General features: G+C 39.0%; 2 protein-coding genes across 2 annotated transcripts; one reads left to right on the forward strand and one right to left on the reverse strand.

Moving 5' to 3' along the window:
- Window positions 1-2,791: 2,791 nt before the first annotated feature.
- Window positions 2,792-17,403, reverse strand: LOC139713308 (translation initiation factor eIF2B subunit epsilon-like). The gene is made up of 15 exons (XM_071625053.1): window positions 17,281-17,403; window positions 14,521-14,645; window positions 13,870-14,055; window positions 12,562-12,733; window positions 11,159-11,314; window positions 9,859-9,944; window positions 8,396-8,515; window positions 7,865-7,965; window positions 7,202-7,347; window positions 6,569-6,827; window positions 6,270-6,389; window positions 5,317-5,531; window positions 4,306-4,386; window positions 3,139-3,297; window positions 2,792-2,862 (listed from the first exon to the last, which is right to left on the reverse strand). Exons 1-15 carry the CDS (start codon window positions 17,401-17,403, stop codon window positions 2,800-2,802), a joined length of 2,112 nt encoding a protein of 703 aa, XP_071481154.1. The 3' UTR covers window positions 2,792-2,799.
- A 2,907-nt stretch (window positions 17,404-20,310) lies between these two features.
- LOC139713319 (TM2 domain-containing protein 3-like) lies at window positions 20,311-24,355 on the forward strand. Its single transcript, XM_071625065.1, has 5 exons — window positions 20,311-20,496; window positions 20,923-21,183; window positions 21,953-22,112; window positions 22,690-22,765; window positions 24,124-24,355. Exons 1-5 carry the CDS (start codon window positions 20,311-20,313, stop codon window positions 24,290-24,292), a joined length of 852 nt encoding a protein of 283 aa, XP_071481166.1. The 3' UTR covers window positions 24,293-24,355.
- Window positions 24,356-24,562: the final 207 nt, after the last annotated feature.

The raw sequence follows: 24,562 nt of genomic DNA on the forward strand, positions 1-24,562 counted from the left end.
CTAGGGATGCTACCTGCCAAGTTTGATGAAAATCGGTCTTGGGGTTTTCAAGAAGAAGATGAAAATGTAAAAAGTTTACGCACGACGCACGACGGACGACGCACGACGGACGACGGACGACGGACGACGGACGACGGACGACGCACGACGCACAACGGACGCCGGACGAAGGGCGATCGCAATAGCTCACTTGAGCCTTTGGCTCAGGTGAGCTAAAAATGCAAATTCATGGGTTCATGGGTGTCATAAGTGTACTACAGCAAACAGTTCCATCATCTCTTCTTACAAGTGGTGAGGTTTTCATAAGTAGAATGCAGTTTAACACATATAATATAGGCTGCCCTGCCAATCCAGCCTCAGTTAAAACCTCGGACAAGCCTTGGGGTGCAAATGAACTACCTATGTGATTGCAGTCCACGTGAAAATTGAATGCATCGTGCAAACAATCCAAATAGCTGGTGTTACTCTTTATGGGTTAACGGTGCAGGGTCATTCACATGAGGGTAAATTTTCCTGAGATAATTGCCAAGGTGGAATTTATTTAGAGGATATTCGTCAAGGGATAACTGTCCTACTACAGCTCCTCGTTACCCCTTTTCACTCACTAGTTAAGATTTGGCACCAGTCTTTGTCTATGCCTAAAATAACGGTAAGTACTACAGTTACCAGTATTAAGTTTCTTCTCAACTAAGTGCCTATCAAGCCAATTGCTATCTAAACTCTGAGTGTACACTTCCATGTAAAGGAGGCCAAATTCTTATCACTTTTGTCTGATAATTAAGTACTTGTACATGGTGTAGGAATGCAAAATTTCAACTGGAATAACGTACCATGTTCAATGATCTCCATTGTGCTGCTGGATTTTTAGTACAGTCAACCTTGCTATTAAAGTTGACATCACAATTTGGAGAAAAATTCTACCCCAGATGGATATAAACGTGTTTATTCTATTGTGTAAGTTAAAATTTACTCTAAACTGAAATGTTTTCTTCCATCCCTTTGGATTTAACTTGAGCGAGGTTGACTGTATCGAGGCATAGTGGATGGACAGAAATTGCTTACTGTATAAGCTGCTATTTTTGCAAGGGTTTAATTTTTTTTTTTGCGAATTATGCGAATCACTGTTGGACTGCAAATTTAACAACACGCAAAAATGTCACCATGCACTAGGGTTATAGTGCACTTACGAGAGCCTTGGTGTTAATTGGCGAAAACAACATCTCACAAAAATGTCTGTGATCCCCACATTAGCGAAAATAACTGTATGCGAAAATAAGAGCTTATACAGTATCCCAATATGCATATTACTGTAAAAGTGGAAATTTTCGTGGTGTTGAATTTTCGCACATTTCACGCAACCAGAACATAGCGCGAAAATAAAAGCACGCGAATATTTTTGCGAGTCATATGTTCCCGTAGCTGATGTCTTGATTCCGCGGAATTAAAAACACGCGAAACTCTTCTTAGCTGGCCAAGCACGAAAAATTAGTCGCACGAAAATATCCACTTTTACAGTAGAGATAGCACCAGCTTAATCATATTCTTGTAACATTAAAAAAAAAAAATGTTTTCCTCCAAGAGAAAACTTGCACTAAGAAAGGACAAAGAAGACTAAACCATTGGACTTCTACACTGACAATGTGTGAAATAAATGATTCAAGAACAAACAAATCACAAAATGTGTTTGGATTATAGCTTGTGTATCTAATGCCCACCTATTGCATGAGTAAGAATCTTCCACCTATTGCATGAGTAAGAATCTTCCCCCGACAGATCAGCCTTCATCAAATGATTCCATCTCAAGCGCTATTTTGCTGAAAGTTTACATTTTGTGGTACCTCCTGCAATATCATAGAGTGTTTGTGCGCTTGTATGACCAAATACCACAGCCCTTTTTAACCTGAATGCAAGCGAAGTAACATGGACATTTCATTTTGTCATATCTTTCTTATTTCCATTCCATTTTATACGAGCTGATCAATCTGGCTACAGGCCTACGTAACGAAGGCCTAACAGAATTCTGATTGCTGTAAGTTGCAATGATTGCAGTTACTGTGGCAACAACTGAAATACTCACAACTGATTAGTTCTTCCCTACCTCCAGCGACAGTAAATTCAAATACTGCAACTATCAATGTCTGCAAACCTCTCCATGACACAGGCCCCTTGGTCATTTAAGATATTTGGGTGACTTTTTTGCTCCAAATAAGGTACCTTACCCGCAGGTCTACATCAAACATGAGGAAAGCTGTCAGACTGAGATGCTGCAGAGCTCTTCTTGTATCTTGTACACGGGCAGGACAGATTTACAGGTGCTGTGACAGGCATACAACTTAACAATGTCCATTTACACACAGCAAGGGAGACTCGTTTAGTGAACATTACCGCACAATGCTTTATGAGACATTCACAGGAATAACGGTGCTCCTTCCATTTCTGGTGGCTGAATTGTGGCTCCAACACAGGGAATGAGATTTGGGGGAAGAGCTGTGTCGAAAGACACTACATGTATATGTTTTTTTATTAATCAGTTTTTGCAGCCAAGCCAAGAAATGGGTCTGGTCTACAGACAGGCACTGGCGATGCTGTAACAAACACCAACAGCCTTCCTCAGACAAGATTACGCTATGGTTGGTCGGTCTCACCATACATGAGCGCTGATACCCCCAAAGTGCTGCCGAGTATTAACACATGCTCGAGTCTTTCCTCTCACCCTGTCATGCCTGTGCCAATTTTCAACCTGATTTTGATTCCCTTAATACACGTGTATGATCAGCCAATAACGATTCTACTTTTCTGTCACTCTTCATCGCTTTCGCTTTCTTCTTCTGCCTCCTCTAGCCAAGTGATGAATGGAGCCACCTGAAAAAAAAAGAAGAAGATGTGTATTCAAAGGACCATGATTAAAATATCCCTATTGGTCATCTCTTTCTTGGTCATTTCATTCTTTTTTACTCCGCATTTGTGACCTTTCGCATTGGAGTCAATCAATACCAGAAATAATAGTCTCAGAAAGTACACAAGTTCCTTAAGTTATAAACCATCACATGCACTTACAATAACTCATGCATCATGTTAAATCATGCAAAGAAAAATCATTCACACAAAGGAGATACATCAATGCATTCCCGCTCTCACCTTTGACCTCACTTCCTGTCTCTGCCTTCCCCTGTCATCGTCGACCTCGCCATGGTACCACTTCAGGATCACATCTTCTGATAGGACATCGGCATCGTAGAGATGGTGGATTAGCTTGACCAGGATGGTTGCCATTGAGTCACACGACAGACTGTAATCCTGCATATGACATGGAGAAAGACAATCATTGTGAGCTGATGACCAGAAGGGATTACAAGTTGGTAGACAGTACACCCAAGTTAAAGGGGAACTTACCCAAAATATACATGTAGATTTTATATTGGATGCATAAATATTAGTAATACAAATCAGTGAAGCTTGGTTTATTTTAAAGAAAATATAAAGGATTCAAAGTATTTTTAGTTTTCAAGCATAACTAAAATGCGCTTGACTTAATATGTCTTCCATAAGACAGGCGAAATATTATCCTTAACATTATGTTACTAAAAAGTCACAGGAATATTCACTTTTCATGAAAAATTGGCATTTTTTTAAAATCTCCCTATATTTTCCTTATATTGTTGCCCAACTGTTTATGATTATCATAAACTGTTGCAGTCTCCTTACCAAGTGGAAAAAGACATGGAAAACCACAGAGCCTGAAAATCACTCTTGGAAGAGCCATATCATTTCATAGATTGTATTGCCAATCTCATGAGCACCATGAAGTCATCATCCTGACAAGTTTGGCCTTGAAAATGTGGCTAGATCATGCGGTACGATTTTACTGTGATAGTATTATGAGACAGATGTACCAATTCATCATGTTTGTCACGTTATTGGCTGATGGGGGAAAATATTCAAAGTGAATTTTTAAAAATGATTACAACACATTCAATACAGGGACATGCAACATACTATACAGAGTATGTTCAACTTTTTTGCTCAAGAGAAATGTTCATATAAAAATGCACAGACAAAAAGTCATATAAACAATCCTACAGGAAACTCCTAGTGAAAATTGGCATCATAAGTTTACATTTGATGCTGTGAATATCTGACTGAAATTGGAAACCATAATCACCATTTAATTAAAAAAATAAAAAACAAATAGAAGACAGGTAGTCTGACTTCCCTGGGCCCTCCACGATGGCTCTACATTACCAATTACCACTAAAAACTTCCCTGGAGACCACAAAAAGACATAAATCTGACACTGAGTCTTACCTCCAGAGCATTCAGACAATCTCTCTGCGAGTCAGTCCCCTTGATGTAGTTGCTGAAGAGCGGTTTTAACCTCACAAACAACTGCAACATGGAGAAAATTCATTGAGCAAAATCAGGCTCACTGACTGACCCTAAAGAGCAATCGGTGAATAATTTTACAGTAATGCTGCACAAATTAAAAATACATAAGATAAAATGACCAAAGTTTCCAAAAGGTACCTACAGAATGATATGATATGGAATAGCAAGTAATTACCCATTTAGTTTAGTTACAAAACACAAGGCAATCAATATGAAAAGCTAGAAGAAATAGAAGGAAGATGACAGAAAGAGAGAGGAAAGACAGAATATAAAAGAAAGAAACTCACCAAAAAAAGAAGAATGAACAGAAAGAAAATGAACAGAATAAAGGGGAAAAAAAGAAAAAGAAGGAAAATGGATGGAAGGAGGCAGAAAAACAACAAGCAAACAAACAACATACCTAATGGTGGAGTGGGACAGAAAATGAGCCTTAACTATCCCATTACAGGCTTTCCCACATCTACAGTACACATCAAAATCAGAACAATGGTGCACTTGAGACTATGGATCAGGTGAGCTAAAAGTTCCAAAGAGCAAGCAGGGAGATACTTGTATGGTATGTAATGCCCCTCTGTAGGCAAAAATGATTTTCGAAATCAGGGAGGCTTTTACGTTGTCCTTTCAGGGCAAGAAGAGAGCTATATATGTTTTAAGGGAGCCTAATGCAGAATTAGGGAGATTTGGTAGGACTGCCATAAAAAATTGACTTGATTTGATTTGATTTGATTTGATTTGAGTTGATTTGATTTGATTTGATTTATTTGTTTGTTTGTGCATTATCATTGTACATGCACACACATTGTTAATAGCATATACATACACATTGCTTACGGAGTAATTTTATCTCTATTGGATTTACAATGCAAAATAAAAGTGCATAAGAGATACAATGAATAACTTTGAGGAAGGAGTCAGGGTACCGTTCAATACCTTCTTGACAGCAAGGAGGAGCTGGGGAGGAGCAAGGGGCTCGGATGCCTTGTGGTGGGGCAGGTCCAGCACCGCCTTGGTGACCAGCGAGACGAGCTCATGCATGGAGATGTTGTAGGCATACTTGGAGGAGTTCACCTCCAGGATCAGGTTGTCCACCTTAATGTTCTCCTCCACCGTCCTCTGAAGACTGTCAAAGACCTCCTGGTAGAACACTACAGCAGGGAGACGCGACCAAATCACAGCAATGCTGAATCCACAAAAAGCATGTTTCGGGATCAGAATGAGCCAATATATGGGACCAAGGGAACATGAGCTCATTTTGATTTTGTGTGGAGGGGGGATTGTTTGAGAAAACAATTACATACAAGAAAAAAATACACCCCCAAAATACATATATATGTATGCTTGCACTCTACTAGGATTTCATTTTGAAGTTATCATAATCTTCTACACTACAATTAATTACACACGTATGTGCAGGGTAACCACCACAATTGTCACGAGAGATGTTAATATCTGTGTATCTACTTCTACATCTGAACTCTATTACAAGTAGTCATTTCAGGGTTTAAATTTGTGGTGCAAGCATGCATTGACAACACATTGATCTATGTGTTACAATTGCACTAATTCTTGGGATTCGTTCTATTAATCTTTCATAGCTGATGTTTAAAAAAAATAAAAAATGTCTGGGTAGTTGTGTTCGATATCTTCAATACTGGCATTGGTCTGTTTCACAGGATTCTACCCTCTATACATGTAGGTTAATATTTTTTGTATGTGGTATTTTTTTAATCTTTATTTAGTAATCATTTACAGACCACTCTTTTTGTGAATGTGCCTGCTTTCATACAGTCTACAAAACATATGAATGACTGAATAAGTGAAATGAAAGAATATTGATATCCCCCTCGTAATCATGAAATCACTTAAAGGAGCAGAAGACTTACACTTTGTGTCATCAGGAGGAGGCGATGCTGGCGGAGACAGTCCCTCATCATCAAAGTCATCCTCAGAATCTTCCCCTTCTTCTTCCTCATCTTCCTCTGCCTCATCCAGGACATTGAGACCTTTTCCAGAAGCAAAAGTATCAAACCTTTAACACTTTGCTATATACCTCAATCACAGGCTGAACTCCAGCTTCTTGGAAAATGATCATGAAGTACATATGTGTATGCATTGATGATTATCTTTGGAATGAAAATGACTATTGAAAATGAAACAAAGTGAATAAATATCTCTAACATACCCAGCAACTGTTGAATCAGCTCATCATCATCTTCATCTTCTTCTGCGCCGCCAACTCCAAGTTTCCATAGAAACCCTTCCCCTTCCTCCCCGACAAGCCCAGCATCCACCTCAGCCTTGTCCACCTCCCCAGATCCCGGCGTGACCCCCGACCTCGGCGAATCGTCCTGGAAACCGTCTCCCTCCTGTCCAGCAATGGAGGGCTGGATTCGGGTGAGCAGGGTGCCCGGAGGTAGGGTGATGTTTGGACCAACTTTGACCTACACAAAAAAAATGACAAGGTCAACAGTGCCTCTGACATTTTCAGTGAAATGTGTTCGTTATCGCACATGTGCTTTTAACTACTAAAACAAGAGCATTAGGCATCTAAAATATGTGTGTGAAATCAATACAAACTTGCAGTCGTGTCAGAAAGATGGACTCTTTTTGTAAGACCCACAATGTCAATCTGATCTTTTCACATCGCTTCAAAGTATTTCCTTTATGCTTATTCCTTGATGAAAAGCCCCAAAGGAAAAATACTCCGATATATTCTCCATACAAAGTTCACCAAACATGCACATAAAAAGAACATACGCACATACAGATGCACAAATGAAAAACAAACAAACAAACAAACAACAAAAAAACTCACACCAAATGAAAGGACACAGCCCGGCGTAACATGAACTCCTTCCTTAACACTGACATCGTTACACAGGAGAGCCATGTGAACCTGACTGTTGGATTCAATGGTGACACCATTCCAGACATAGGCATTCTCCAGTATAACACCATCACCTGTTGTACATAGGAGAGAGGTCAACACAAAACAGTGTGCTAGATGGGATTATGCTCTTTGTATGTTGAACTTTCCCTGAAGTTCATGGACAACTGCGAAAGTCATGTGTTTTTTTTTTGTGTTTTTTTTTTTCTGAAAAGAATATCTAGTAGATGATGTGTCAGTATTCTCACAAGCGTTACATTTTTAGGCAGCTACTTTCTTCTTGTCACTGAACGATTCTAACAATTCTACTCCAGACGCAAGCTCTTTTTATATATAAAAAAACCAAGAACTTAGAAACACAACCACTACTATTATTATAATCATGACAATGATGACGAAGATGATTACTAGTACAAACACGTATCAACAGTGAGGATAAAAATGTCATTATTGTAGTCATTATTATAATTTTCATCTTATAATCCTTATCATTATGAATGTCATCATTATTATCCTCATCATCATTATCAATATTTTATAATAAAAGCGTTATTATTGTCATTTCACAGAAAAGTTGGACAATTTCCTCACCAATTTTGCAATTCTTCCCAATGACAGAATGATTGACCTTGGTGTTAGCTCCTATGTGAGTGCCAGACCCAATGACCACATCCTCCTCCAGTACACAGTCCCTGTGATGTAGGCAAAACATACCTTTCCTCCAGTAAGTCAGTCATGACATGTTGCCAGATACAGGTACAGACACAGATAGCATCCAAGTTGCCCTTAAGCATCCAAGCGGCCCTTATAGCATGCAAACTGTACTCTATCGTAAGTACATGGATGTGTGCAGATGTGTGCAAGTACCAGTGGCATGTACAGTTTGAAATGCGCTGCGCTTGGCCTTCACAGCACCCAAGCAGCGTGCGAAAGGTGCACGACCCTTGTCTGTGCGATATGCAATTGCAATGCAAACAGCCCGGCCTTAACAGACAGAAACTTGTTAACAATCTACTTAGATCACACATGCATACAGTTTAACATAAACATGGATACAGCAGATATCTTGAAATACTATGCACTGCACGAGTCATCAGGCTATTGTGTAGACGTCTGTCTTACCTTTCCAATGTCACATCATTAGCTACGTAGATATTGTGTCTGCGAAAGGAGTACTGACAGCCACACACTGATAGATGGTCAGGAACCAAGGGGAAAGACCATCTATGGATTACGTCTTTACTGCAAGACATAATATGAGACAAAACAAAACAAAACATAACAAAACAAAACAAAACAAAATCGATCAGAGGAGTAAAACTTAGCTTTCAAAAATATGACGACAAAAGCAAGAAAAAAGAAATGTTAGCGTTTTCCTTTTAAATCATATTTCCCAACTTTGAAGACTAAGTAGTGCTATCATACCAGCACACATATGTGACCCGCTACAACAAAAAGGTCCTAAAGTCGCGCACGGTCGAAGCCGTGAAAATCGAGTTTGAAGTCAGAGCATTGAAATTGGTCAAAACTTACGATTTTCTGATCTAGATATATTATTGGAGTCTAACATGTCTTCTATCATCTGTCGAAATTTTGAAGCAAAATGATCAAAGGAAAGACCAAAAAATAGCGTTTTTCTGAGCCATGTTTTTTGGCGTTTCAACGAAGCAGAAACTGGTTCGAAAATTTGGATTGAGCGCCACAGATAGGATCCGCCCCTAACAACGACCAGAGTGATCTCATTGGTCAGTTTGCTGCTTGCTGCTAACCGAAGCGTGAAGCTCGCACACTGCCCAGTCGACTGGTGCGTGCGGGCGGGGTGCGCTATGCTCAGCCGCTTCTCACATCCTGGTCACTGATTAGTTGGTGAGGAGACCGCCGACGCTGATGTGCTTGAATGAACTCTTTGGGGGTTGCTAGGGCTTACCTTCTATTGTCCAGAGGTGAAAAATGACTTGCGTGTCCCTTGATCGCGATTGCGTCGAAAGGAAGACGTTTAGGGCGCTTTTCTCGAAACAGTGATTTTCCAGACGTTTCAACATGCTCTCTTTCAAACATCGATATCTCTGCAGCCGATTATTTTTATAACATGTGTTATATATTAATTTAAAGCAGAAAGATTAGGGGATTATATCATGCAATTTTCAAATAATCGACCTCCCCCGACTTTAGGATCATTTTGTTGTAGCGGGTCACATATGTATTAATCTATTGTCATGGTAAAAATAATGAAGTGTTATTCCACTCTGTGATACAGACAGAGTTGTACATCATTCACATACACACTCACAGATCAGAGAAGTCATAAATGATGAAAAAAAATACATAATCAAGTTAGTACTACAAATCTGGTGCGTATGGTACAATGTACTGTATGTGTTCAACAAATCTGACTTCATGTATGCAGGTATTATGATGTTTCTTCACTGCTAGGATATCTATTCATCTGAGGTTTGAAGAATCAAGATAGCAATTGAAGTGAATGTGTGTGTGTGTGTGGGGGGGGGGGGTGGGGCACAGAATGGGGGATGAGGAGAGATTGATAACAAAGTGGGGTACCTCCACCTTTTTTTCCAACTTCTCACCTGATGGAATCATAGAGAGGAAGGTTAGAGATTGTGCCTGCATAGTCTTCCCGGATGGTTTCCATGAACAGCTTGTTTCCCTCAATCTGCAAACGAACATGAATGCCAAAGGCAGCAGATGAATAAGTTTACAAGTTGAACAAATTATCTGGGAATATTACACACATGTACTAGTTAAAAGATTATTCACAAATGCTTTTCATCCACATAAGTGCACAAAAAGGGCAATAAACATAGGAGAGAGCGCTACCCTTTGGATAATGTCCAAAAGCTCTTAAACATTTATTAACAAATGTAATGGTGCACATTATTTATTTGACTGAAAAAAACACACACACATAAATTTCATGACGTAGTTCAAGCACGTCTTATTACTTTAAAGAATATGTATATATTTCACCTTACTTCATAATATATGTTAGTCTACATGGTGAGTAATCAGTGAAAGTTATAATTTCACTATGTTATTTTATCCCTCACAGAAAACTATTCATTTGATGAACACATACAACAGTGTTGCAAAGAGGTGCTTGGTATATGACTGAAGTAGAATTTTACTATCATTATCGTTAGAATAAACAGCACCACACTTGGTACATAAAAAAGGGAACCCAAACACTGAATATATCCATCACCAACTTAAAGGAAACCAAAACCTAAAGAGAAATGTGAAAGCAGCAACATTATTAGAACACATCAGTGAAAGTTTGAGAAAAATCCAATCGATGCAAAAGTTATACATTTTTAAAGTTTTGGTGTTGGAACCACTGGATGAGGAGACTACTAGAGGTTATGATGTCATGTGTGGACAACAATATAAAGAAAATATAAAGGGAATTCCACAAAAATTCACTTTTCTAGCATAATGAAAGAGCACTTGACTAACCGCTTTCAGAAAGCAGGGGGAATAATTACTACCCTTAACATATGTCAGTAGCAAGTTGATGGAATGTGTAATTTTCATGAAAAAATGAATTTTTGTGGAATTCCCTTTATATATTTTCTTTATATTACTGTCAACACATGACATCATAACTTTTAGTTGTCTCCTCATCAAACAGTTCCAATACTAAAACTTTAAAAATTCATAACTTTTGCATCCATTGTCCGATTTTCCTCAAACTTTCACTGATGTGTTCTACTAATGTTGCTGCTTTCCCTCAATCCACATTTCTCTTTGGGTTTTGGTTTCCTTTAAATACCAATTCACTGCAACTGGTTTCTAACTTTAAAAAAAAAAAAAAAAAATCAGACTTTTATGGTCTATTCTCTTCTACAGGTGGGTCTACACAATGCACACCTCTTCTGACACCAGCACTCCCCGAATAAAATCCTCCATGGTCTGGTAGTCAAAGTTGTCTACAAACAGCTCCGAGACCCTTGGAGAACAGATGCAGATGTGAGTGTCGAGGAGATTATACCTCACACTCAAGTGGTTGTTCTCCTTGAATAATCTCTGCCATGAATAAACAAAACAAGGGGGAAACAAAACAATGATACACTGCAATTTCGGACTCAAATGCTGTGTACAAATTACATACACTGCAGAATTTTGCTGTTTCTGCAAAGAAATTTAACCAAAAAGAAAAAAAAATGAAGTAAAAATGTTAACTCTTAACAAAATGTCAGACCTACCTCATGAATTTATGCTGAATCATCAACTAATCTTCATATTTGGGATATAATCTGAGAAGTCATTTACATAACAAATAAATATTGAGGTAATCATGTCAATTTGTCTTGAGGTACTACATGCAAGGTAACTCTTTGTAATGACCTTTAACCTTGAACTCATGGTCCATTATAATGATGACAATCAGTCTTTTCCATTTCCAAACGACACTGATGTACTCAGTGTGATAAAAACTTTGCCAGTTATGGCGCTATACATGTAGCCAAAAAGGCAATATCAGTGATATAATGAACATCTGAACTATGTCAGGTTTGGCCCTTAATCTGGAAGGTAAATTACATACAAGTCATTTTGAGTGATTTGCCCTATCACACTACATCCTTGTCATCAGTTTAGATGGAAGCTACTGGTAGCTTTTGAGTTCATCGCTTTAACCTGTCTTCAGATAGATGGAGAGACTGAAACACCAGAAAACAGAAGAGACTACATTCAATACCCTTGGTGAAAATGCACTAGACAGGACATTACCACACTGAATAAAAACAAACAAACAAACAAACAAATAAACAAAAGTGGTAATAAAGCTCGAGAGTCTGTTATATCAATTCGCCAATGGTTTGAATCAATACTCCTCTCTTGATCAATTCAAGCCTCATCTTAAATCTTACCTGTTGGAATCCATGTGAATTTTGGATCTCTTCCAGTTGTTTTGTGTTTACATTCACCATCTTTTCATGCACTCCAACTGTGTACTTTTTGTACTTCTCAGCTTTAATCTCTTTAAATCCTTGAATTCCTACTCAGAGCAGACAGAAGTTTTGTAAGTTGCACTTTACAGAATAGAGCATAATTAATATTCTTATTACCATGATGGATGAAAGTAGCTGTAAATGAACAATAATGCACAAAATCAGGCATTTAGATCACCCCTACAAGGCGATTTCACTTCGACAGATTACAAGGGTCCATAGAGGATTTTGGCACTGAAATGAGTTTGTAATCACAGCAACAGGTCCTCACAGAAATGGTCTCTTGACCTTTAGATATTAAGCAGTGCAGCTTTTACTCACAGCAGGAAGCCGAATGTCCTTCTTCTTCTGCACTTTCTGGTAGTGATTTATCTGCTGATTGGCATCCACAGTGATGACAAACTCCTCCTCCCGGGAACGTGACCTATGACCTGGGTACGCCTCCTTGAACACCAGTGTGATGGCGGCGAGCTTATCTTTTTGGAATCGTGTCCTTTGGAAGCAAGACGTCGGAAATAATTATTGCCTTAATGGCCAGTGACACAGTGGCTGTAAAATATCTCAGCTTTTTGTTACTAAAATTCTTCAAAGCAGGCGCAAATAGTCATCAAATTCATCCTGCAAGCCTATGAACATGATACTGGAAATTACCTCGTACCATAGATGAACATCATAGCATTATCCCATTACATCACAGAATCCCTCATTCAAATCACTGCATCGCTCATGCATTCAGCATCTGGAGGGTCAAAAATTGAGACCACTTCAATCTAAATCCTTGGACAGCATGTTTCCTGGTTTTACAAACACACAAATGTAAAATTGGCTGCATCTTGGCACCATAAATCCATCATTCATGAACCAAACACACTGAGAGAAAAACACACAGCAAAAGATTACTTGACTAAATATCTAATCACTATAAAAACTAAAATTTAAGAAAGAAAACTGTTAAATTATTAAAAAGAAAACATCTGACAGTCTAAGCTTTTTTTCTTGTTTTTTTTCTTGTTAAAAAAAAGTGTATGTCATCCATTTGTACAAGAAAAAAGAATACAGTACTCTCTGCGTCATCGGGTATCGCTTAAACGGGTACTCCGTTTAATTGGGTAGTAATGTCAAAATCAGTTCCAATGCACATTAAATTTACCTGATAATTGGGTTGCCTCTCCGCATAAATGGGTAAATAATTTTCTTCTAATATAATTTCTACCCACATTCTATCGCAGATAAAACACTTTAAGAAATCATGAATGTCAAATTTTCCACGGGTAATCGTATTCTCTTTAATTTGCAAAGAAGACCAATCATTTGGGGAGTGATTAAACATGAGTTTTCTGAAGACATATTTGTCCGTAAAAAGAGTGTAAATATTATTGCTTGTGACTCAGCAAGTGTAAGGTATGTATAATGTGCCGTGCAAGCATGCGTGTTCAAGCATACAGCGTAGGTGTTTGGTGCAGTGTACAATGCATGTATAATGTACATACACACATTGTATGTGTCAACTGTGAATGAGACGTGTTCTCCTGTTAATCGGGTACTCCGCTTAATCGGGTAAGAAACGCTCTGCCTGAGCCTACCCGATTATGCGGAGAGTACTGTATTACTGATGGCCCCTACACATACTTGTGGGTTTCTAGGACTCCCTTCAGCTTCATGTTCGAGACAAGATCAGAAGTGACAAGGACAAAGTGAGACCGGATGAGGGACTTCCTCTCCATCTCCCTCAAGGCATCACCAAGGGAGTGGCAGCCCTCAGACAGGATGGGGATCACCTTGCATGGTGAGGTCTTCTGGTTCCACTTGCACTGTCTGTTATTAGAAAATTAAATTGGGTTAATAGGACCGAAAATGTTTGAAGTAGTGCTCTACAAAAAAAAAACAAAAAAAAAACAGCATTAGACAGGAATTAAAAAGGGAAAACATTGCTTGACTCATCTTTGAATTGAATAAGATACACTATCATGGCTAGAAACAAACCTTGCATGCCTTTACATGCAGTTTTGAAAGCTTCACTTTATGGTTCCCTTTGATAATGATCTACTTGGAGATTCAAATCATACCATTGACACACATTCTTGCTCTACAGAAAGACAAGTAAACAAAAACAATTGAGTAGGAGAGTAAAAACCTTTATATCACTATGAATGTAAAGAATAGCCAGTGAAATGATAAAGCCATAAGCTATGCATTACAATGATGACACTTTGCTGCTAAAATATTGATTATTAAAACAGACATATATACAATCATAATAACAGCATTTCTCAAACTTACTCTATATGATGCTTGACTTGATCAGCATGGGCACTGCAAAAGACGAATATTTCTTGGACGCCATTGGTTGCCAGAAACTCAAGGGTGTAATCTATAACTGGGCAATTTACCACAGGAAGCAAAGCCTGGAAATGATGGAGAAACACAAAAATTTGTTTTATATCATAATATTATACTTGTAAATAATTGCACCACATATATCAACTAAACATAATGCCAGCACAATAAGAATTTCTGACATTAAGTTTCATATTAACTCAAGTCTTTGATTAGAATTTAGAATTAGTCCAATTGGAATGGAACAATAATTCTTTTTTTTTTCAATATCTAAATTACCTATAATGATGCTCAGTAAGTTACAGACTTGTAGAGGGCTATTCAACAGATCCAATCCTGAGCCTGGGAAGTTCAATATGATGTATCCACAGGGTGGTCTTATGATTATGATTAATATTGCTATACAGACTTTGTGAGAAAATAATGATTGCTAGAATGATGGGAATAAGTAATGAACCCAGTCCAGATTAGGTGTTGTTGTCATTGTTTTTTAATCAAAGAGGGAATTCCCGAAATTCCAATGAAAAACGCATAGCCATGATCCATTTTTGTCCACATCTTTGGTCATTAATTTGCTATGAAACTAAACACATACATTACTACACTGGTATTGACTTCTTGGATACCTTGTAAATAGACCAGATTCTAATTGACAAACATAAAGAACATCTACATGTATGCACACAGTAGCGAACAGATTGACAGCTTGACAAACATGTACGTGTACACACAGCCTTAAATGAATCTATTTGTTGTGCTAGTTTGAAGCAGTATAAAGCTCGTTTAGACACCCACTTTTTGGTTACCAGCCAGTTTAAAATGCATCCTCTTATTTCTTTTACATCGCAGCTAGAATCAAGAAATACCCCCATTCTTATTTTTTGCTTATCACAAGCTCAGAGTGTAATGGTAGAAGAGACGTCTATCTGCAAAAAACAAAACAAAAGAAAAACAAAATCTCCAGACATGTCAATGAAGTGACCAAACATAAAGGGGTTGAATGTATGTCAAATGTGCCGACTCGCCAGAATTCGGTCTCCAATGGGTGCTGAAACATCCCACATATGCATTCAATCTTGCAACTAACCGCATCAGCTACTGGGCCCTGGGTTACCTTTGAAACCAATAATTTTCAGTGGCCTTGTATGCACATTGATATTGAACGTGATACATTGTTTAGCACACTCCTGAATTCTGGAGGGGCCAGACAGATTCTGGTGGATTATCATATCAAGGTGATATATTTTGGGATTTTGTGAAATTCTATGATATGATGTATTCAATGATATCAAAATTGTAGGATTATGGTTTTCTAATATGTAATTTCTTTTGCTTTTTGTACACATGTAGATGCTGTAATCGTTGGCTGACGATAAACCAAGTGTCAGCTAAAAAGTCAGAACTGATTGATGATTACAGCATCTTGGATTGGAATGTGGAGTGAGCACCATTGAATTCACTGTGTCCCATCCAGCCATTGCTTAAAACTCCATTGAATACATGAAAAGGCAGACAAGTATTGTTTCGCTAGTGTGAAACTTGTTGAATGTGATAATCCCTCTGTACATTCATTCTACTCGCATATAATCCGGTTCGCTGCACAAGCACGGCACGGACCAGTCAGCGCAGCGCGAGCTCAATCAGCCGGGATGGAGTAGGCCGGTGCGGTAGCTGTAAATCCTGTCGCAACCAGTGGTGTTGTTGCCCGACTTTCCGACTTATTCCACAACATACATTCCAAGGTGTCAACGCAGGAATCCAAAATGATCCTCTTTTATATCATTGCACACATACTGACTTTGGACTTTGTGCACAGGTGTTCCTGTTCAACTTACAAATTGTTCTTCATTCCTTTCCTTGTTCTGTTTTTTAGCGTTTATGTTTTTATACATTAAAAAATGTACTATGCTCTCTCGCCTTTGTTGCTCTCAAAGACTGTGCCAAGGGGGCATAGGATTATGTTTTTCTAATGGCGCCTTTTCTATATGTAATTTCTTTTGCTTTTTGTACACATGTAGATGCTGTAATCATTGGCTGACGATAAACCATGTGTCAGCTACAAAGTCAGAACTTATTGAAAAATTGAGATAAACTTAAAAGAAGTTTTATGCACATTGTTGTCGATATGATTTTGTATGTAAATTCATTTATTTCAGTTGAACAAATATTCAGATATTGTCATGATTTGTAGATTCTACAAAATTTCTAGATATCGGCACCCGCACTGTTCGTAAAACCCTAAATGATGTAACAGTTAGAGCCTATTTGAAACCATTGCTGATTATTGGTAACTTGGCTACGATTATGTAACGGTTTAAAACTAGAAACTCTAGTCCAATCTAGCTAGACTAGTCTAGACTAGTAATATTTAGTATGCCTTTTATTATTGGTATAATTATAAATCGATGAACCAGATAATAATCAAGTCTATTTGAAGACAAAGCAAGCATTTTAGTCTCTGCTGAATACCGACAATATCAACAACATGTCAAAAGCATTCATAAATCATATCGCGAAGCGAAGCAGACAAACAAGCTCTGAAACAAGTGGTGAGACCCGACCACCAGCAAGCAGCATGACCATCGACCAATAACATGACCTCGCATCACCATCATCCTTATCAGTAGGTGGGACTGTTAATAACAGGAACATATGCGATTGCAACTTGGTGTGAAGCATGCATAGCTGAATATCAACACTTACCCGTGGTTTTTCAAGAGTCACTGGTGCGAACCTAGTATTAAAGCTATCTGCAACTACCACTGCTTGTAAAACATCCTCCTGCTCCAGAGAATTATCTCCTTTTCCCTTCGCCTTCTTCGACATGATCGTGTTTTTTTCTGCGAACAGACAGGGTGATGAAATATTGCAATCGATTCTTGGCTCATTATAAATCGATTTAAGGTCAGTGTATCATCACATCAACAGCAATACCGCGAAAATGGCAGCCCTTGCGGAAATAGTTCATTTTTGTGTTATGCTGGTGCTGATATTACCGCTTTGTACATATTGCCAAGGTAATAATTCTGCTCTCAGAAATTTTTTAATCGGTTTGATAATATATTCTGTTTCTTGATTTCTACACAGTCAGACTTGCTGTGCTGCTTAGTGTTAGCGAGCGAGTCACGGCCTCCTGCCCTGTCGCACAGTCCCATTCATACAAAATTTTGTACGTATGATATGACGAAGAGTGATATGACGAAGAGCATATGAAGAGTGATTGAAGAAGCTCAACCACTATTTTACATAGACCTAGTTAACACACAGCATGCACATATACAGGGACAGCTTGGAACTTAGTTAGTTAGACCATTGGTATCTGTCTGTCTCTTCACGGTGTGCTTCTTATCCGACGTTGGGACATGTATGGTCAGCCACAGAAATTCACTGGAATTCAAAGGAGTACTCGAGTAGACTCTAAATTAATTTAGGAATTCTATCAAATTCTTGGTAGCACTCATCTCAATAGTAGGGTTGGGGGTACCACGTATCGTCACCCTAAGGATCTGTAGCTTGTTTATTCTAAAAATATAACACAAATCCGCCTATTTCTTATCTCAAATATGCCATAAATACTGCAGTTTTGAATGTCGTGACCGTCTCGTTGATTATGAATCTCCGTTTTAAAATAGCGCAATTTTAGTGCGTGCGTGCGTTTCATTTTCTTCGCGCAGCTAAAAAGGGAACCTTGCGATCGGCACCCCCTCCCCTCCATAGGTATACACGTGAATTTCACAGCATAGGTAATACACGTGAATTTCACAGGCCATTCTTCGTTTTTATTGTCTTTATAGCTAATGACACTTAATCACGCGCGTACCTTTTCGTTCTATACGCAAACAGCCATGATATGCAGGGTGCCGATGGGAAGGTGCCCTGCCGATAGGTGGTGCCCCAACCATACAATAAATTTACTCGATTCTCGAACTCCCCCACTTTTGTCAAATTGTAGACAGGATAGGTCAGCTATTGCTATTTAAATGTTAAATAGACTATTTAAATGTAGATCTCAGTTCGGGAAACCCACTCACAAGGGGGGCCCCTCCTTTTAAGTAACCCGTCCCCCTTATAAGTAACCCCCGGGGCACCCCTTATAAGGAGTCTCCACGCTTTTTTGCAATGCAACGCGAAAATGAAAGGACTGCGGCAATTCGCTTGATTATGTCCATAAAGCTTCACAAGTTTCCTAGTTACTCACGAAATTTGAGCAAAATCGGTTTGAGGCATCATATCTAAAATCATGGATTTAAATGCGATGTCAAACGACCCATGCGAATGCTGAAATGCGAGCGATTACTGGCGTGAGTGTCGCCAGGCGCGGCGGCGCGGCAATGCTTGAGTGCAGACGTGGCGACTGAGTACGGAAGTCTCCGTACTCAGTCGCCACGTCTGCACTCAAGCATTGCCGCGCCGCCGCGCCTGGCGACACTCACGCCAGTAATCGCTCGCATTTCAGCATTCGCATGGGTCGTTTGACATTGCATTTAAATCCATGATTTTAGATATGATGCCTCAAACCGATTTTGCTCAAATTTCGTGAGTAACTAGGAAACTTGTGAAGCTTTATGGACATAATCAAGCGAATTGCCGCAGTCCTTTCATTTTCGCGTTGCATTGCAAAAAAAGCGTGGAGACTCCTTATAAGGGGTGCCCCGGGGGTTACTTATAAGGGGGACGGGATTACTTATAAGGGGGACGGGTTACTTATAAGGAGGGGCCCCCCTTGTGAGTGGGTTTCCCGAACTGATCTACGTAGGCCTACTGAAAGGGGACAACTTTGCACAACAGGGAATGACACTAGAACCAGACAGGGAATTGCCTTTTGAACACTTTAATTCGGTCTTCGGTACCGAAACGTCAACATAAGTCCTCCGTGGACTGTCGCCATCTTTCGTTGTTCCTTCCGCCCTCTCTCGGCATATCTGTTACAATCGTTTACACATTATGTTCCCTTACACTACTAGGCTTTAAATTTATTCAAAATCTACACTGAGCATTATCAAAAAAAAAAGATTCAGAATGGCAATGCCATGGGGATCCCCGTGTTCCATATTATTATTAGTCCATGAATATTTAAATTAAATTTATAGGCTGCCAATATTATAACCTAATTCCACTACCAGAGAGATGACCTAAAATTCATATTCAGCACCAATTCTGACATTCTGATTCTCAAACTAGCTACATAGGGATTCACAAAATTTTAATTTATTTTCAGTAGACCACCCGACTAAATTAATACAAAATTCACAAATAGGATTATCTAGTTAGAACTAGAAGTGGAACTAGACCTAGATTCTACTAGATATAGACTCTCTAACTAGTTAAAATATTAGTGTTAGTGAATGTTGTTGTTACACCTGGTAGAACTCAGGGCTGCCAACTCTCACTCATTGAGAGTGAAACTCACTCATTTTGGTCCTTTCTCACTCTAAAACTTTATTTCATTTGCATGCATTTCTATTGATCTCACTCATTTTGACTCCTAAATTACAGCATTGGCCTATGGGAGTCTCACTCTCAACTAGTTTCCAATGTTGGCAGCCCTGAGAGCTAATGTTACACAATAACAGCATATATTTTCTCACAGCATGTAAAATTAAATTAGTTGCACAATGACAAAATATATTTTCTAATTCTGATTTTTTTTTAAAATCTTTTCTTGATCCTCAAGTCGGAACAACAAGTGCAAAAACAGGAGCAACAACGCCACAGCATCCTCCCACCACACCCATGCAAGCCACAACAAGAACAGCCTCACAAAATGGAGCGAATAACAACACGACTAAGGGAGCCAATGTCACAGCATCTCCGACCACACCAACTGAAGACAGCTTGACCTCGGGCACATCAAGTGCAACAAACTCAACAAATGCAACAGTGTCGGCAGATTCAAATTCAACAATCTCTACAACACAGGTTTGTGTCACTTGTTTGTTGTCTGGAAGGTAGAATCTATCTGCAGTAATTTTTGCTGAGTACAAGCAGAGATTATTAATGCTATGGACGTTATATATTGTTTGCTTTGATGATTTAATCTAATATCTTGTTATTATGATGCTTTGATACTGTGTACTCTGTTCATCTCACAATACATCACGTACATCATTCTTTAAAAAAAAGAATGAAGAGTTTGTTATTATGTTCTGTCAAAAAAAATGGAATTAACTTTGAAATGAATTGATTATTGTATACATTATATGTACACGCACACACACATATGCTTATTTAACCTTTATCAGGCGATGAATGTGTACTGCCCATTTTCAGTTGTCTCTTAGTTTAGATTATGTCACATCGCACATGTTTCATTTCGTACAAGAGTAATCTAAATTCTATCCGCAGACCACAAGCTCAGCAACTGGTACAGCATACGAGCCGCAAACAGACGAGTCTGCATCAACATCCACCCCACCAAGTGAGGGGACTCAGGCCACCACCATGTCAGATGAAGAGACAGAACCCGGATACTTTGAGCTGTGCCCATCAGGACTAGGCTGTGATAAACTGGCTGCTGAATGCCTGAACTGCAGTTTTGATGAGTCATGTGTCTATGGCAGAGTGTACAACACCACGTGCATGCCAAAGCAAGGACTTGACTGCATAGTGAGATTTCTTTTGGTGTGATCTTTTTTCCCTTTTGCAGGGCTGCACACTAACCCATTTTTTTTTCTACTGGTCCGACCTGTCTGTGGGACCAACAGGCACCCAGTTTTTCCATTTTTAACTGGTCCTTTCCTGAAAAAGTTACTGGTCCGACAGTGATTTTTAGTGGTCCCGGACCATCGGACCAGTGCCAGTGTGCAGCTTTGTCTGTAGGTTGGCTAATGATTATATGAGTTTGATTTTTATTATTTGTTTTGATGTCATTATTAAACAATTACAGCGAAAATTGATTGATGGAAGTCTTGTCATTTTTGGAGGGGAGAAACATACCTAGCACAACTCTTACCACAAGTGACAAGTGTGGTAAGAGTTTGAGCTATGATATGAGATGTGAATGACATGTTGTTGCTCTAGTTTTAATGCAAGGTGATGTTCCAAGGTGAGGACATTTGCTGACTTCAAGGGGAATATAAAAATATATCAGCTCGGTAAAAAAACTTTGAGCAATCAAAAAAAAATGACAAAAGTCTCTGCAATTGCATTGTAGTCATGCTATGAAAATACTGAAAACATACTAGTAGGTGCCATATTGTCATATACTGTATTGTTCAATGTAAAAAAGAGGAATATAAGATTTGCAATCTAAACAAGATAATAATATATGAAATGCAAAATACAAAACAAATGTCAGTGCTCTCCCTTCTACAGCAAGGTTGAATGCCTGTCATAATATAACTTTGAGCAATGCTGTGTCACATCCAATTTTCAGGGTTCCTTGCCCGTAGAGAAGTCATATCAGTGCAGATATTGCTATCAGACTGAGACGTGGCAGCAGTCATGTACACCAGCCAACAACTGCCAAGTCTATGCCTGCCCAAAGCAATTCATTAGGGTCAACTGCACTGTAGATGATGATGTTCTGTGTTTAGGTAAGTAGTGTTTGTACTTAATACCCCCAGGTACACCATGACCATCTTTCATGCATGATAAGTTCCAGAGGAGAGTTTGTTAAGAACAGGCTGGGGGCAACATAGATAGAAGTGATTGAATTGGATAGATTTATTTTTGCATGACCACTGAGGAAGCATTAAATGTTTACAAGCAAGCAGCCACAAGACTTATGGCCTTGAGTCCACTCTGAAAGCTAGGCAATCTTAGAATAAAGTGCCCTGCCAAGGGGCGCAACCACTGTAGCCAAGAAGGTTGAACCAGGAACACAGTGATTGACAATCTATAGTATAATCCATTGAGCCACAATAGGTCAACAGCTGTCATATTCAATCATAAGTTTTCATTGCCTTTTTTTTTTTAATAACAAATAGTTTGGGCATCATGATGACTCAGAGTCAGTTCACATCTACTTGTCACAGCCATGCATACACTTTTGCAAAACATAAGAGATAAAGAATTTCATCTTGCTTTGGTAAAAATTACCATTTACTGCATGTGGTGCTATGTAGGTTATTGGGCTTTCCACTTTGACTTCTGGTAATTTCTGTTTTGCAGGTTCTAGAAATTTCTACAGACGGAAACCTTGCAATTGGACATCTGGCTACAAATGGAGTACTGCATTAATATTAAGGTAGGTTACAATCTAAATATGTCAAATTTCTTTTCAAGTTATCATGGAGGGAGCAGATGCTTTTAGATCTAAGGGAAACTGTTTATGCTGTTTGAGATGCAGTTCAATCCATCTTTTTCAGACTATCCTTTATAAAGGATGCAGCTTCATTGTAACCAAAGCTTCCTATATTTTCCATGACATGTGACTTTTTTTTTTTAAAGCCAGTAATGGATGGCTTGCGTGAATCAACAATGCAGAATTTTCTAATGGTTAACAGTAGAGAAAGCACCAACAGTTGAACTGGTCTGGTATCATGAAATAGTGATTTCAGAAGAAGTTAGGTTTTTGATAATCGTTGAAGAGATGATTGGTGGAGTGAACAAATAACATGTACAGTTCAACCTCGATTATCCGGCCTCCTTTTGTCCGGAAATCTCTATTATCCGGACGCGTTCACGCAGTGAAGGACATTTTTTTTTTCATCCAAACATTGAGAAAAAACAGTGACTTTAACATCTTTTCATGGATCTATTTCACTAACTTCATAAGATGTGCATGATAGGTTTCTCAGTAGCTCATGAGGTAAAACATGTATGATTTTCACATAAAGATATACTTTGTTTTTGTGAAGAAGGGACTACAATTTTGCGCAGGCTAGCATAGATTACACCACCGTTGCGGGGTACGCTACCTGCCTAGCTGCCAGTGCACTGGGACGGCAGCTTGAATGTCTCCCATATCCGGCCAATTCGCTTATCCGGATGAGCGCCGGTCCCGACATGGCCGGATAATCGAGGTCGAACTGTATTTGATTTGTGGTTATGATGTGTCATCAAAATTCAAAGTTTTACCTCTTTTCGTCATGACCAGAGATATGTTTTCACTGGTGAGTCAACCAGAGTAAATTGAAAGGCCATCTTTTATTCCTCTTTGCCCAAATTTGCAAAAATGTAGTCAGCACTCTCTAGATGCTAAATGCAAGCAGACCACATGAAAAAAAAATGTCAAAGGTCAAAGGTACTCCACATTCTCCAGGTTTAGCAGTGTTGGCAGGACCATTGATCATAATTCAGGGGTGGATCCAGGAATTCCGAGGGGGGCGCAAAAAAATTTCTGGTGCTATTTCTGGGTTTCATTTCATTTTTTTCTTTTTATATCTTTTGTTTAAAAAATAAATAAAGGGGGGGGGGGCGCACACCCGGTACGCCCCCCGGATCCTCCACTGTAATTACTGGTTTGATATATACATCATCACAAAAACTGCCATTATGATATCTGTGAATATTTTTATTTCCATTGTTCCCGTTGATGCAAGTTCTGTTTTCACTGGAAATCATTTAATGATCATCAATGTGGTCAAATTTTGTCCTCTGTAGCATCACACTGGGGGGATTTGGTGCCGATAGATTCTACCTGGGCTACTGGCAATCCGGCCTGGGCAAACTCTTCAGCTTCGGTGGAGCTGGCGTGTGGACTCTTATAGACGTGTTGCTCATAGCCGTTGGTTACATCACGCCTTCGGACGGATCACTTTACATTTATTGACACCGCTGGAGTGACCAGAGACATTTTGTAGCTGCTAAAGTGCAATAGAAGATTATTTGAGACTCACCATGGTGAGGGAGACTTCGATGTAAAGTTAAAATGTAAAGTCGACATGACATTCGGGGCAGTGACAGCAAAGTATAGAGAGCCAGTGTGTTATACACTGTTATTTTAAATGGTCTACGTAAATACTGGTCCATGATTGGGTCATAATGCAGTCCTGTAACTAATGCAGAAAGGAACAAGGAATTGTTATATTGTGAGCAGTGA

This window comes from Diadema antillarum, unplaced genomic scaffold, assembly GCF_040938485.1.
Source record: "Diadema antillarum isolate AM-2024a unplaced genomic scaffold, OU_Dant_1.0 seq00001947_RagTag, whole genome shotgun sequence".
Taxonomy (NCBI): Eukaryota; Metazoa; Echinodermata; class Echinoidea; order Diadematoida; family Diadematidae; genus Diadema; species Diadema antillarum.